This window comes from Aedes albopictus, chromosome 1 (genome assembly GCF_035046485.1).
Source record: "Aedes albopictus strain Foshan chromosome 1, AalbF5, whole genome shotgun sequence".
NCBI lineage: Eukaryota > Metazoa > Arthropoda > Insecta > Diptera > Culicidae > Aedes > Aedes albopictus.
The window spans coordinates 171738275-171755058 of NC_085136.1; the positions used below are offsets into that span (position 1 = coordinate 171738275).

At 38.0% G+C, this 16784-nt stretch overlaps 1 protein-coding gene across 5 annotated transcripts in view; it reads left to right on the forward strand.

Moving 5' to 3' along the window:
* LOC109405285 (homeobox protein homothorax) overlaps positions 1-16784 on the forward strand; it is a 534195-nt gene that overhangs the window by 46395 nt on the left and 471016 nt on the right. For all 5 annotated transcript variants that reach the window (XM_062850402.1, XM_062850455.1, XM_062850504.1 and 2 more), the window contains exons 4-5: positions 12445-12495; positions 12852-12902. In XM_062850402.1, the coding sequence (XP_062706386.1) occupies positions 12445-12495; positions 12852-12902 (102 nt within the window). The remainder of the gene's footprint in view (positions 1-12444; positions 12496-12851; positions 12903-16784) is intronic.

Sequence of the window (16784 nt, forward strand, 5' to 3'; positions counted from 1 at the left end):
GAAAGTTATGATGCTATTCTGAATATGAATAATTTAAAAAAAATGTACTTTTTTATGAAATAGTCATTTATTGTGATAAAAATCGCTTAATTCAAAGGAAATACCTTTAGGCGTTAAGGGGGGAAATTTCAAAATTAAATTTTGCATTTTAATTGTCAAATTCACTAGTTGTAAGAGTTTTGACGCGTTATTCGGGTTTAGAAGAGCAAAATTAAATGGATAAGGAAACTTTTCTTTTTATCCGATGCCTGATTCTATACTGATCAATTTCGCTCCGAAGTGGCATTTTCAATATTTCAATTTTTGAAGTAATTTAACTAAAAGTTCAAATTTGTTGAACAAAATTCTGTCACATGGTTTCATGGAGATCCACTGTGTTCTGATTTTCCAGAAATTCTTTTGGCAATATTTGAATTGCCACTAATGTTATCCGCAAAAGTTGTTTTAAAGTGATCAATTTGACCTCTGATTACGGTACACGGTTCCTATTATGGAGGTAAAATTTAACATTGGTTCCTATAGTGGCGCATCCCATTGAATTCTTATGGGACCCACCACTATAGGAACACTACCACCACTATACTGCCTATGATCGCATATCAGTCCCATATTTGCTGGGTTTCCTATTCATATGGGACAGTTATGCGATCATAGGCAGTATAGGAGTAAGAAAAAAAAATATGAAAAAAAAATTGTTTAAAATAGGTTTTTCGGCAAAAAAAAACTGAATTAATGTTTGGCTGAAAAAAAAACTGAATTAATGTTTTTGATTAGGTATGAGGCATCTTTTGAAAATGACATTTGCAAGCTTTTTGGTCGAAATTGTGCTAAATTGCCACTGATTCATTCATTTATTTAGTTAACATCAAGTTCATGATAATACTAAATCAACAAATTGCCGCCATAATACTCGATTTGCAGCTGCAGCTCTCCAACGTCGGTCACGCCCAACACTCGCCAGATCACGCTCCACCTGGTCCGCCTATCGTGCTCTCTGCGCTCCACGCCTTCTTGTACCAACCGGATGGTTGGCGAACACCAACTTTGCAGGGTTGTTGTCCGGCATTCTTGCAACATGCCCTGCCCACCGTATCCTTCCGGCTTTGGCCACTTCCTGGATACTGGGTTCGCCGTAAAGTGCAGCGAGCTCGTGGTTCATCCTTCTCCGCCACACACCGTTCTCCTGCACGCCGCCGAAGATCGTCCTTAGCACCCGTCGCTCGAAAACTCCGAGTGCTTGCAGGTCCTCCTCGAGCATCGTCCTTGTCTCGTGTCCGTAGAGAACCACCGGTCTTATTAACGTCTTGTACATGGTACATTTGGTGCGGGGGTGAATCTTTTTCGACCGCAGTTTCTTCTGGAGCCCATAGTAGGCACGACTTCCACTGATGATGCGCCTTCCTATTTCACGGCTCACGTTATTGTCAGCCGTTAGCAAGGAACCGAGTTAGACGAATTCTTCTACCACCTCGAAAGTATCCCCGTCTATCGTAACATTGCTATCAAGGCTTGTTCTGTCTCGCTAAGTCCCACCTACCAGCATGTACTTTGTCTTAGCCGCATGTTCTAGCAATAATATCCATGTCATCCGCAAAACAGACAACTTGGTCGGATTTCGTGAAGATCGTACCCCGGCTGTTGAGCCCGGCTCGTCGCATAACACCACTATTGGTACTATCTCCACTTAGGAAGCTTTTATCCTATATGTTTAATGTTGGAATATGACCTTAATTACAGTTATTTCAAAATTAAATTCTGGATTAACTTTTATCTTAAGAAATCCATCACATGCAATAATCCATATGAATGGTTACGTTGTTAGTTTACGTTTTGCAATCATAATTCATAAACACCGTTGATTTTAGAGACCATAGCAGGCTGTTCGTGTAAGCGGCTGCGGTTTCCACTTTTTTTTTTCTTTATTAGAGAGACTTTCAGCCCTTGGCTGGTTCGTCTCTAGATTTCCACGTGTATTCTTTATTTCGCGTTGTTCTACACGCTCATCCCCAGTTACCCAGATTGGTGTTAAAGTGACCCAGATTGAGCGGAACTGCAGTTTCTCTAATCTGAGTAAAGGCACCTTTACTCAAATCTTGAAATGTTGGTGATAAAATCTGGGTAAATGATATCCAGCTCCTATTGGGCCTAGTTTTTGTTAATTTATTTCCTATTTAAATTTTGATCAAAAAACGCCCATTTTTCATATGTTGCCCACTTACCTAATGCAGGAAAACAGAACCCCGGAGGAATTTCACTGTTTTCACATAATTTCTCAGCATATTTGCCGCGAAAACATTATTAGTTCACAGGCTTCTTCTGACCGCTGCCATATTTTTGAGCCGGAAAGTGACAAAGTGGCGATTACCCAGATTTTACCCAGATTCAACCAATCTGATAACAACATGAAAATCCGAGTAGAATCGACCCAATCGATGGGTAGTTTCAAATTAGCGTCTTCGGCCGGCCGAATCGTGAAATGGCTGGTGGCGCTACGCCATCCAAGGTAAATATAAGGGAAATGATCCAATATGTCAGATTGTAAAATCGGCCATATTGAAAAACCCATTGACAGCTAGCAAGTTAGTGCCGATCTACTTAGTATTATTTTCACTAGTTTGATGACAAATAACAAACACGTTCAGCCGTAGCAACGTAACAACCTCTCAGAAACCGTTCAGAAAGGCGTAGCCGATGTAGCACAACGACGCTTCTGTACCGCCCTGCAGCGTAAATAAACCCGCTAGCTTTCTTCTCCACCTCCCCCGCGTTGAGCATCCCCCCTCATCCGCTGATTACTTAGATCCTGTCACCTTCCTTCAATACACCTTGACGCCATCTGTTTTTTTTTTTTTCTAAAAAGTGCTTCAAAGCCTGTATCCGCAATAATCGGGACACCGAAATACAGCTGTAACTCTGCAATAGATATTGTTCAAATTTAGCCTAAAAAAAAAAAAAAGACACTACACCGTCTTCAGCCAGAGGCTGCACAGACTGAACATTACACATACACGAGACAACGGACAACACACATAACACCCAGTGGCCCAATGGAGAATTTTCCGTTTGACGAAAAGTTTCCCCCGACTGGAGCGGGAATCGAACCCGCACTCCGAGGCTTACGAAACGCCTAGACGGCTGACGCCGCAAACCGCACGGCCACGGAGCCCATGAAAGGGTCAACTAACCCTTTAGGGAACTTGGGGAAATACTACGATCGAATGAATGAAAAACATCGTTTTCCTATAGTAATTCCCATACAAACTTTGAAGGGCTTGTGCAGTCTCAGTTTTCAACCAAATGAACTTTAATTTTGGAATAAGACATAGAATCTGGTTACGAGTAAGCGGTGTGGAGCAAAAACGATTTTTTGAACCACGCTACTTTACATATACAATAGATGCGTAGTGTAGATGGACATCTAATTCATCCGAAAGAAGTGCGGTCTGTGAAGAAGATAACCTCAGAACTTCGAGCTGAACGCGAATTCAGTTTAATCACTTCATCTACGAGTCGTCTCTTGGTGTAATGGCAGCGCGCCTGTCTAGTGAGTAGGAGTCGTGAGTGATGTTAGAAAAAAATTACAAAATAAAAAAAAAATAAGGTGAAATTAGAATCGCTTAGAAAACTTTTTAACAAATCTGATGATTTAAAGTAATTTGCCTGATTGCTTAAGTATTCTTCCATGATGATGATTATGATTGTGTTCTCACCATCAACACAAGGACTACTTATGGCTGCAGGGTAAACTAAGCTCACTGGAGACCTTCGGACATCATTGCCAAACATTCATAATCAAGACAATTTTTTCAATTTTTTCGGCATGATATATTCAAAAACATGTTTTTTCAGATGCTTGATTGTTTTTTTTTTACAAAAAAAAAAGTATGTTTTGCCTGTGCATGCGGGTACTCTAGAATTTTGAGAAAGCTGGAAATTTTGCCTTTTCTAATCACGGATATATATTTTTGGTTTTTTTAGCTCAAATTCATGCATAGAAAACAAATTGTTAAGCGATGCCATTGAAAAATGTAGCAATTTGTGCAGAAGATTTAAAAGGTCTTTTAGGGAATGTTCTACCGCATTCAAACGAAGTGTAAAAAGCCAATTTTAATAATTGCCATTTGATGTTACTACAGGATATGTGTGAAAATGAAGTTTGTTTATGCATCCATTACCAAATGGCAGAGCTGCAAAGTTGTGCCCATACTTTTTGGGACACTCTATAACTCTTTCGGGACATATGTGCCATTTCCAATTGACGTCTCGCTAAATACAGTATAGGGCAGCCAGGTTGTGGACGATGCTGTCCAAGTTTAAACATGTTTTTAATCCGTGCTTCAGAATGTTGGTGATTTTGGATTCATATCATTGGCGTTTGCTTTTTTGCATGTCATTAAATTTTGTTTGTTTACTGGCTTCGAAAATATCCAACGAAGTTTACCAGAAGAATGAGAACCTGCGACAGATTGCCAGATGAAAATGTTTACATAAAGCAACTTTAGAGAGATTTGATGTATCGACGAGACGAAGAGAGTGCAACTGAACAAACTTATTGCCGAGTATCAGTTTCTTGTTTCAGTTAACAAAACCATTATTGGCTATTACTCCCACATACTTGTGATATTTTATTTATGCCAGGCGCCACATGCGTGACTGATCAATTTTGGCAAATCGTTTAAAACCAAAAACAAGTTATTATTAATGTTACATGTAGAATGCGGGAACGCAACCTATCCAAATTAGTTTTTTCGCAGTTTTAGTTTTTAACAGTGCAGTGATTTAAAATTCAGTTCAGTAAATCTTTATCTTTATTGAAAGCAGAGAAAGGCCCGTGGGAGTGAAATGTTCATTTGAATTCCTTCTCACAGAGGACCTCTTCTTTTTAAAAATATATATAAATAAAATAGGATCTGCCGTCAATAGCTCTAATATTATAGATATTACTGTTGTGATTTTCGTAATGTTAAAATAGGTTGTTTTCAAAATAGCAAAGACATATATTTGAGAAATATATTTATTATTTCCAATACAAATTTAATCCACACTAACACATAGTTTCCTGCGTAAATAAAATAATAATAGGGGGATTCACTTAACAGCGTAAACTGATTAAACTGATTAAACGTCGCGATCACCAAGGCAATCTTCGATTATTTAATTCGCAAAATCATAAAACATTTCAAATAAGCAGTTACGCAGTAATTTAATCTGTTTAGTGAATACCCCTAATAATAATAATTGGCGACAAACATATCTAAAGGTCCAATCTGCAAAAGAGAGACTCTCTTTGTTCCGATTCTCTTTAAATTATTACGATATCACAGTGATCCTTTTAACAATACGTGATGTATAGATTGGAAATGGATTGTTTAATATATCGTTATAATCGAAAGAGAGGAGACTTGAGAGCCTCTCATCTGCAATTAGGACCTATAGAAATGTTTGGCCTGCATTGCAAATTATTTACATTTTATGAATGTTCAACGAACAAGTTACTAGGAAACATTGAATTTCCATTTCGTTGTTTTCAAATGATTCCTGTGGACAATTTATATTTCTAGTTTAGCGCTCGAGACCGGTATAAATGGCTATTTAGTACTAGCCCGTGTCCTTAGGGGGGGGGGGGGGGGGTGTTAACCCCCCCCACTACCGACGCTCCATACACTAGGCGCCCCTCCGCCTTTTGCCAAAATTGGGAAACCCCTCCCTTGCCGCCACTTCTGTGCACGGGCCTGATTTAGTATCTATTTATCAAATGGAATACCTATATCTATATACGTATTAGTACAGTTGAACTGTTGAATGTAAGAAGTTGCTTGAAAATAGGTATATTGCCCACTGTTTCGAAATCGCGCAAACGTTTTCAATCTTTGCAGTATTTTTGATCTCTTGATCTATCATGGTCATTGTTAATCTGTAGTTAATAAGAATAGCTGTATTTTGAAATTTAGTTTATGCTGCATAATCATGACATATTATAATGTTGTAGATACATGTAAAAAATACCGCATTTAATTTACAATTCTGATTACATTGGACATATCAATCAATGATTATCTTAAATATATCGCTTAGTTAAAGCCTTTGTAGGGGTCTCCTGTCGTAAAGGCTGGATCGCCAATTCAGAGACGGCGGGTTCGATTCCCGTTCTGGTTGGGTAAATTTACTCGACTCCCTGGGCATAGTGTATCATTATGGTTGCCTCACAACAATATACAAATTCATGCAATGGCAGACAAAGAAAGCCCTTCAATTAATAACTGTGGAAGTGCTAAGAACACTAAGTTGAATAGAGGTGGCCAGAAGGAAGCAGAAAAAAACTCTGTAAGGGCCTGTTCATAAACTATGTAGACTCTAAGGGGGATGAGTCTGGCCAAAGTCTACGCTCCAAACAAATTTCGAAAAAAAAATATGAACAAAAATTCTACGAGGAGGGGCGGGGGGTTCTGAGATGGCCAAAAATTAGTCTACGTAGTTTATGGACAGCGCCTAAGCATTAGTCTTATATTTTGCAACTGTTTACTTTATACACATTTATAATATATTCCCAGTAAAAGTAATGCTTCCGTGTGGGACGTCGCAATCGGACCTTTGTTTTTTTTACTATTCAAGATTAGATTTCTTCTCGTGTATTATGAACAAAAACAAAAAAAACTGTTTATCATACAGGTTAGCAACCGATTTGTGTTAACAGTCATGTGAATGAGGCATGCATGATGGAAAAAGTGTTTTAAAAAGTGGGAACTGCTCAAAACTATATTATGTTCGGTTCAACAAGGTTTGCTATTTTCTACTATTTTGTCAGTATTAACAGTGTTGCTTTCAACTGACGCGTAGCAGAATTATAGGGTTGAACATAAATACGAACAGATGCTGGCGAAATGGGTTTCATTCGTTCCGAGCATCAACAGAACGATCTGTTTACTGAGGCTAATCCACTATATCCTATACCTAATCCTTCGAAGCGATTAAGCACAGGGTGTGACTTCTCCGAACCTACCTCATAGACACATTTTCCTGTACCGTCTTTCTCCTGAAACTGTTCTCGCTCTTACACTGCTGCAGTGCCGCAGGCTTCAGGACCCCTAGTTTTACAATGTAAAAATGGGAAATATAAAAGAGCACAAGGGAAAAAAGAAATTTCATACTGGGAATTGATGCAAGGATGCGCAGTTTTGTTTCGTTGGTCTCAAACTTTGTACCTTGTGATGTCCCGGGTTGAATTGAAAGAAAAACGAGCTTTTCAATTACAAGCATTGAAATTCTAGACGATTTTGTTTTGCTATAGAAATAAGGTTTCCCATTCAGTCCTTGTATTTGAAGTTGTGAAACGGACGACAGTGTTAAAGGTACACGAGAACAAATCCATTTTACGGAGAGCATAGCTGAAATATGAATTGTGGTTCCTCTGCGTAGCGTGAAGGTATAGTTGCAGATATTTGTTGTTGAAATCCTGAAGGTGGCGTAACCAGAAATTTTCTCTGGGAGGGGTTTTCGAAGGTCAATGATAACTTTTTTTTAAATTTGACTCTCACATTTTGTAAACAATAATGAACAATGAGGTCAAATACATCAAATTTGAGTCATAGTTTCCAAATAGAGGCGCAGCCGAAAATTTTCTTCGTCAGAAAGTGTTGTGAAAATTTGTTCCAAAAAATTAGGCTCTGAGGAGGGGGGGGGGGGGTTTAACCCTGAAACCCCCCGTGGCTACGCCACTGGATGAGACACATCTAAAAACTAGGTAGTTCTGCTGTCTGCTATGATTTTCTTTTCGTTAAACATTTCTCAAGGATTTTTACAACCTTGCTTCAAGGTGAATTACACGACTGACTGAGAGTCTATTGATTCAAGAGGGAAAAGGGTATCTTTCGACAAAAGGCGTTTCTTGGTAATAAAATGAGCAATAACATGTAGGCACCGTTCATGATTGCAACGAGTAAAGGTTTTTATTTTGGTTGTATGTATAACAGTTACTTGAAGGGTATAGGATATGTGTTCCATCATTAATCTCTCGCTCCCATATTCATCCTATTCGAAAACAAGCGATTACGGCACCGAGTGATTCCGTTCTTTTTGTTTTCATGTGTGCTCACTTCTAACAAAAAATACAATAATAAGAAACAAAACTAACAGCGCTTCAATCCTTTGTTTTTCGTAGGATGAAAATGGGAGCCACATGCTTAAGAAGGGAACCCTATGTTCAATTGATGTTCATCCGTAGAGAGCACATAAAATAACCTCAAATCAAAATGTCTATTACTATGGCACTTCTCAACGGAGTTACTTTCAGTCGTTTCTTTTTGCTTACATATCTCAAGGATAACCTTATTTCAGGAACAATTTCAGAAATGAATCCATCGATTACAGCGACAATTACAGATGAAAATGTCACTTTTACATATGTTTGGTCGATTCATCCCACACAAACTTAACCCTCTAATACCCAACCCCGCCTTCAGACGGGGTATAGTTTGAGGGTTTTGTATTTTTTCTTGCCTGAGCAATCAAAACTTTTACATTATTTATATTTTGATATTTTGGTCACCTTTTAGATGTCATTGTTTCTTTTGTGTTTAATCGCAACAATAAACGTATTTTAAATTTTCCTTAATCTTTTTTCATAGTAGAAGAGTTTAAGGAAGTTGAATATACACTTACATGATTTTCATAAAAATTACACTGGAAAAACATTTTTCCAAGAAAAAAATAAATATAAAAATATTTTTCATAAAGTCAATGTTTTCGTCTTAAAAAATCGGAATACCAAATTAGCTTCTATGAAAAATATAAAAGTGTAGGGATGTTTAAAAATAAAAATTAGAAAAATCAAAAACCAAAATTCACAAAATCGAGAATTAAAAAAATCATCTTCCAAAAACATGTTTGAATCGATTTTAGACAACAAAAAATGATATTTAAATAAAAATCAAAAATTTGATAGATAGATAGATTGTTGTTCTCGAATTTGTAGAGAGCATTTCTCGGATAGTCGTTTTCCGAAACTGAGCCCGCATCCGAATTTCTTGGCTTTATTTTTTCCATATAACCTTGGACCAGTGAACTGTACCACATTACATAAAAAAAAATCAGATTGATGAACTCATGTTCAGATCCGTTGTAATGAACAATGAGAAGGAGTCAGTGGTATAAAAGCTATTATTTCAGTTTTCCGAGTTATCATGCTATTTCCATCTTTTGCAAGGACCTTGAAAGTATGGTATTGACGCAGTTGTAATATACAATTCCTATCTATTATAGTTGACAGAAGTTAAATAAATTGGTCAAATGCTTTTTGACGTACCGAAAATTTTTAAATTTTGACTACAAGTTAACAAACTCGACTTGAACCAACTCAATAAGAATGCTTCTTATTTATTTAATTTATCGAAAAACCGAGTTCATTTAAACGATTTATACAATGAATGAGAAAAGATTTTTAATATTTTAGGCAGACATGATCAGGGATGGGATCATTCTTTTGCAAAGAATTACATTCACTTGCTACTACCTCAGTTCAGAAGCATGATATCAAAAAACAATGTATGGATGAATTTAACCTTGTAGTTTTATCTGAAAGTTGCCGAATAACATTAGAGTCGCACACGCATACCAAAGTCGTGAGCGAGCTGTGAAGGCAACTCTCCATGCCGTGAATGTAAATTACATTCACCCCGTGGAGAGTTGCGTTTGCTGGTTTCTGTTGACCTAATTATTGATGCTACCCTAGTACGTTGTTTTACAAAGTTTTAGGTAAAACAAAAATGAAAATGTGTTCCATACATTGATTTTTGCTACGATGTTTCTGAAGCGAGTTAACAGCAAATGAATGTAACTGATTGCATCATTCACCATCCTTGGACATGATATGTCTAAATTAAATAAAAATGAGAGAACTGATCTGCGATTCAATTATATTTATATTTCTATTTCCATCAAATGAATCCCCATATACCGTAAAGCACCGAAGGTGTGGTTTTGCACATGCACGAGGATGATACATCTGTCAGTCAAAATTTTTGGGGTTGGCCCTTCCTGGTGTAAAAAAACCGAAAGTGAACCATAAATTATAACGATTTTTAGCAGATTTTACAATATTTATCAACAACAACCATAAATTATCTCAAGAGAGTTGTTTTCGTTGGTCTTTTTGTGATCCCTTCACGCGTGGCATTCTTTCTTTCTTCCTCTCGTCATTCAGCCGGGCAGTCAGTCAGTCCGTCAAAACGAAACAGCTTTGATTTGGGTGTCTTCCTACATTTGGAATGGATACAGAAAGAAGAATTTTATAATGTGGCAGTGCGCGCATTAGTTTGAGCGTGGAAATTCCTTAGCTATAATAGGACCCTGCGAGTGGCCATAATGACTGATCATCATTCAATCATAACTTCAACACAACCTTCGGCCCAATCGCGCACACCGCTCGGTTTTATATTTTTATAATGATCGACAGAGTAAAACAAAAGCAAAACAGACGATGGCCGCAGCGTCTGCCATGGAAATATGTTTATTTTGTGTAGATTTGGTAATAACATGGCTATAAACCTCTGAAACGGTTTAATGATAGGTTATATCGCTCCGGTATAATTATTCTGCACAGGATGATACAAGAAAGGGAGAAAAACTCTGTTTTCGCCAGTCTTCGTCAACCCCTGCATAAGATTTACGATTCTCACTGCGGACGAAAGTGTTTTAGACAGTTGTCACGTGTTTCCAAAGCACGCGTGCGCTCAAACACATTTGTCTGTTCCTCTCTTTCTTGATCTAGGTAGCCATTTATTATTTCTGGGATAATCGAAGCACCTTAACCAATAAATCTATGAAGCTATGAAGTTTAGTTGGTTGATGCTTTAACAAGGTCAAGGCAATAAAATCATTTGCATTTGTTAATGCCCTGACTTCGAGGAAGCATTTTGGAAATGTTTTATGACCTTTGTGACTTTTGCAGAGGGTGCATTGAGGGTCATTTAACTCTTGATTTTACTTACGCCCTGTTGGTTTATGGACAAAAACCCAACAGAAATGTAGTGTAACGATTTGCCATGATCTGACAACGAGCTGAAGCGCTTGTTTTTTTTTTAATTTACAGTGTCAAACTTGCCTTATAGAAATTGAATATGTGGCCATTCCGATGTTCGTAAAGTGCTGCTTCAACCTTTCGATCATTTTACATTTGACCGTCGAGAAGCTCCCATCCCTATCGCTCTGTCTTTCAGCTTACGACACGAAGCCTTTTCGGGATGAGTATGTTTCTTGAGAACGGCATAGCAGTACCATTTGCACATTTCCAATCCGTTTAATCAAGACGGCGTTTTATTTCTTTCAAAAGAGTCGGGTTGCTTTGACTTCCAATGGTAGCGATCTATATTCTGAATGGTCCCATGCTGGAGCATTACATCTCGCGTTGCGTTTTTCTGTTCCAAACCCTCTACGCGCATTCCTTGTGGGATTGGTCGTTCCACTTATCCGACCGTGGTCTCGACAGTGTCGTCGAAGACTGCTTTAACTGTATTCCAGCAGTTCTCAAGAGAAGCTTCATAGTGATCGTCATATTTCGGCAAGGCGGCCTTCAGTACCGTGCATTATTGACTTGGAAAGTTTTATGCACAGTTTGAACATCATCATGGTTGTGGTCAGAATTCACGTGAGCATCACTATGACAATACTATCGGAAAAATGTCGTTTATATCTAGGTGTAACGATAAGGGAGTCTGTATTGGAAGAAGGGGCTACAAATGATCATATTCTTGGAGACGTCAATATCAATACGTCCTAGTCCGTATTCTTGTTTCCTTTCCGTTTCCATTTGGTTTACGGCTGGCTCGCAATGCCTGCCACAGGGATCAGAGTGTTTCACTGGCACCCGAACGGGACATGAACCAAGACACATACCTTTCATCGGTAGAGATCTGCCGCCTCTACCAATGAGGCTATCACAGCACTCTGGTCGAATATGCTTTAGGAATGGCGATTCTTAATTTAATTTATCAGGATTGGAATTACCTATTTTTTTAAATTCCTTAGTTGTACTCAGTTGCATTTATCGAAAAAAAAATGACAGCTAGAGACTAAACGCAAAAACAACAAAAGAAAAAAAAACAGAACAACTAGGGACATCCAAATTGAGAAGAATTAACTCCATGCTGTTTGATACCGAATCAAAACGATGTGACGAACGCATGCGCATATTAATCTTATTCAATCGAACCACTACGACGCATCACGGCGTTGTTGGTAAGTTCAATCTGGCTCCTATCGACTTTACTCACCCAGCATCGATTGTGTCGCAGCGGGGTGAGCTTTTCCTTCTTCACTGAGCAGTTAGTGTCAGAAGGGAAAAAACGAATGCCGAGACTGCACGCCCGTCGTGCAAGAAGATTTGATTACACCTCGTAATTATGATTGATTAATGACTATTTTCTTTTTTTCTTTGTTTCACACCTGCAGATACGGCAAGAAAAACCCTACTATGTGGCAGACCCCGAAGTAGACTCACTTGTAAGTATTCTATTATAACTGCTCTTCTAGTTTGTTTCTGTTGGAACATATACTCATAAATTAAACTAAAAAAATAGTTAACTATATATTTATAATAGTATATTTGAAAATGATGCACAAATCATGTCGCGATAAAGCTTTACAATTTCCAACTTCCTTATTATACTTATTAAAGAAACTATCCATTCCTTTTCAATGCATCACATTGTTTCCCAGGACATTATAGTTTGTGTTTGACTCCTTCACTAGAACTGGTGTTGCATCATTTTTTGCCTCCCTTAAAGTCCTATCTCATAAATGTGTGCTTATGAAAAAACACTTACATTAATATGTTATTTGTTTTTATATTCTTTCAGATGGTGCAAGCAATTCAAGTACTACGGTTTCACCTCCTAGAACTTGAAAAAGTAAGTAACTGTAGTATTCAAATTATTCCTTGTACACTCGACCTCCTTTTGACTGACTTATCATAGTGACAAGGTTTTTCCTGACTGATCCCAGACTTCACGCAATACCTCAACTGTAGCAATGCAACCAATGATCGAATTAATTGCCCTTGACAAAGAGAATTTAAATTACAGTTTTTATTGCTTTTTCTTCGACAACCACGCTGTTGGTCCTATACTGATCTGGAGGATTCCGCTCGCTTTGTCCTACAGCATAGTAGCAGCGATACGGTGGTGGCTTTAGCGCGTGGATCGCCAAGTATCATAAAGTTTTACAACTCTTCCTAGCCTTTGCGCCTTTGTTCACAGCGTTACGTAAAAGCGGGAGACCTGCAGTAGGCAAATATATTCATTTCTCTAATTGAATTAAATATGAAAACTTGTACCACTTGTTTCGACCTGCTGCTGCTGGAGATGGCTGTGAAATGGCACGGGAATTTTGTGTAGTTTATATTGATGTCTTCCGGTCAATATTGTAAGACCTCTCGTTGCTCTGCATCTGCTTTATCAATAAAACATTTTTCCTTTGAACCGACTTCTTTCGGGGTCAACAACAGGTGCGTTGCGTTGGCTACTTCTGCCTCAACTTAAACCAACGCACTAAATTGAGTAATGGGGAGGGGAGGAACCATTAGATCGCTTAAATTTCTACGGAAATAAAAATGTAAATTAATTTAACTATTACAAATTTCAGTGCTAATCACTTGTTCCTCTGCATAGGCAACACGAATGTTTCGGTGCGTCGTGTTTTCCGCATTGGATTATACCGATCGTAAATATACAGCCTTTTCACTTTATAATCAGTGTTATGCCAACTATTTTGTTAGAAGCTTCTCACATTAGCAATTTGTTGTATCTAATTGTTTAACAAGAGTTCATTCTGAAAAAATTTGAACAGGTGAACTTTTTATTATTTCTATCTAGTGATTTATTTTTAAATCGTAGCACATGGTGCAATGTTTGGATTTGTTGGTACCGATGGGAATTTATTATGCATGGGTGTATCACAATTGTTGATAGACTTCGATTAGAAGCTGCTATGATTGTTATTGTTACGTCGATAAGTTTCGACCTGATTGTTATGTACTTATGGCCTTCATCCGATAGCAAATAATCAGAGTAAGATTAGAGACAAAACATATATACCAGGGTGAATCGAATAAAAAAGATGAACAAGATGGAAGGAGAGTCCTCTCTTGGAAAGGTAAAAATAATATGTGCCCTTTGCATACATTAATTCATCAACGCTGCTGATTAGCATAATTTGTCATGAGTTTCGCCAATAGCGATACGAATGAGTACAGAATATCATGCCTGAGACGTAAGGCTTCTTCCATAAGCTAGAGAGCCCAAAGCAAGAAAGTATGCAGAGAGAAAAAGAACACTAAGCAGTTTTTATGTATGAATATATTAAAGAAATGATACGTAAAATGCTTTATCGGTTCGGTGTACCTTCCCGAAAAATTGTCTGGTGGAGGGAGTGCACGATTTCCGCAACCTGTTTTCGGTGGTTGGTTTCGTTTTTAGCATTTTTTGATATTCACATTTTTTTGTTCGTTTGTCGGACCGGTTCTCGCTAGCATGGACGACGTCTACACAAAAAATGACGAGGGATAGAACTTATGCGCACCAATTGACTAAAATGTAACATTTAGCGTACGATGAAGCCCCGGTAGACGAGAATGTGGTATATATTTCTTTGCTAGGAAGACGAAATAGGCACTCGAAGAAAAAGGTGTGTCTTGCCTATTATCGAGGGACGACCGCTCTTCTTTCAACCAGCTGTTTTATTGGGGAAACCACCTTTCTTTTCAACGTCCATCTTCAACGCTAATTCGTCTATTGATTGCTTAAGCCTAATTTATTTCTGGGGAAATAATTATTCCTTTTATCGTATTAATAAAATTTAAATTATCGCTGAATCTTCATCAAATGTGTTTCCTCTAGAGCAACGTTGCGTGTTTCAGTGCACCACCCATCAGTATCAGACTGTATCTATGTGGAGATAGTCTGAAGATAATTGTTTCACACTACGATGAGCATAAACGTAGAAGGGTGTACGTAGTAGAAAAAGATATATTTTTAACAAGATGTTCACCTGATTGATCTGTATATGAAGCTATTGCAAAATTGCGTTCGTCTTATTTTTCGGTCTGATATTGGGCTCGCATTTATATTGGGTTTCTCATCAATATTTTGACTTCTGTGATAATTTGGAATCCACTGAATTATCTTTTCGTAGCTACATTTCACACTAATCATTCGTTTAAGGACAGACTTGTTAGAATCCCAAAATGGCCGCCACAATGGCCGAATTTTGCACCTAACCATGACTTCGAGTGCACAAATCTCTTCGTAAACAAAACCAGCGCGCTTGATCCTCTTATATGAAGGTTATTACCAGGCCCGGATTAAGGATTGTGGGGACCCGGGGCCCTAGGGGATGTGGAGCCCCTCGGAGAGATGACCAAAAATGTTTTTCCTTATTTTCAAAACAGTACTTGAGTAATATGAAAAATAAAGCTAATGTTAGCAACCAAAAAAGGTTTTTGTGGGGGTTCCTAAAATGTGGCCAGCCCCCCCTTAGATCAGGCCCTGGTTATTACAATAGTGAGCAAGAACAGTATAATAAAATGCACTGTTGTTTGAAGCTTGCTTCTTGAGATTAGTGCGTCTGAAGTTCTGATGCATTGATGAAGCGGGATTTCAAGACGTTTGTCCTTAACTGTTGTGCAGTAGATGGCTCCTGTCATAAACTCAAGCGAACTTTTGTACGTTGGCCGCTGCGAAGTCAATGGGTGCAAATGTTGCAATAGTACCACAAGAACTTTGCTTCTTTTATCCGATTTTATTTTATTTGAATTTGGTTGATCTCTTTAGTTTATTTTATTTTATATCCTCGTCCTCTCGGCACTGGGGAAAAAGAAGAAAAAATGATTCATCCTTACTTTAAGGACATCTGTACGAGTTCATAATTTAACGAAAAAAAAGCTCGTTTCCATGGCTACTTAAATAACACGGCACCGCTCAAAAGTCAAACGTGTGAACTGAACACATGCATTGGTCCATCGCAAATCGCAATGTATGTAGTTGATTGATGAATTAAATACTAAATTACATACAGCCATCATAACGTATCTTTAAAATATAAGATGATAAAATGATGAATTCTTTCATGTTTATCAGGTTCTTTGAATCTTGTCTATATAATACTAACGGTATGGGTTGAGGAAGTTAATAAATTTTCCGTTGTGCACTCCAACATTAATTCAAATTAAATGATATAATATACGTTGGTGGCATATTCGTTTGTCTTCTTCCACCTTCCTTTTGTCTGTCACACGATAGATAACTTTTGAGAGAAAAAAAAAGCAGAGAATGGAGTAAGGGTGGGAAATATCGTAAAGTAGTCATTTTATTGCGTTATAGTTCTTCACTGCTGCTTCCACTGAGCTCTGTGTCCATTGATATAGGACACATTTATGAGATTTTAATTTTCCGGGGCCTTTTTATAACATAAATTTCCGCGGCTTAATTTCCGTCGCTTTTATTATTTTTCTTATTCGCCTACCGCGATCAGTATGTGCCGCTGCGTTCGTCGTCATCGTTTAGACGGTCGCCGGGATGATTCATTTGACCAAAGCCTTCTTATCACCTGGTACTAGGCACCGAAAGTTTTTGGCTGCGGTTATGCATAAATCTGGGAAACAGTGGGATGGCTATTGATTTCTCAGATCACTGATTTGTCGTGTTCCTTTTTTGTCTCGTTTGACTCGGCAAAACTGAGCGATGGTTTTTTTTTTTGAAAATTGTGAGAGATCAACTCGTAAATTCCGTCCACAT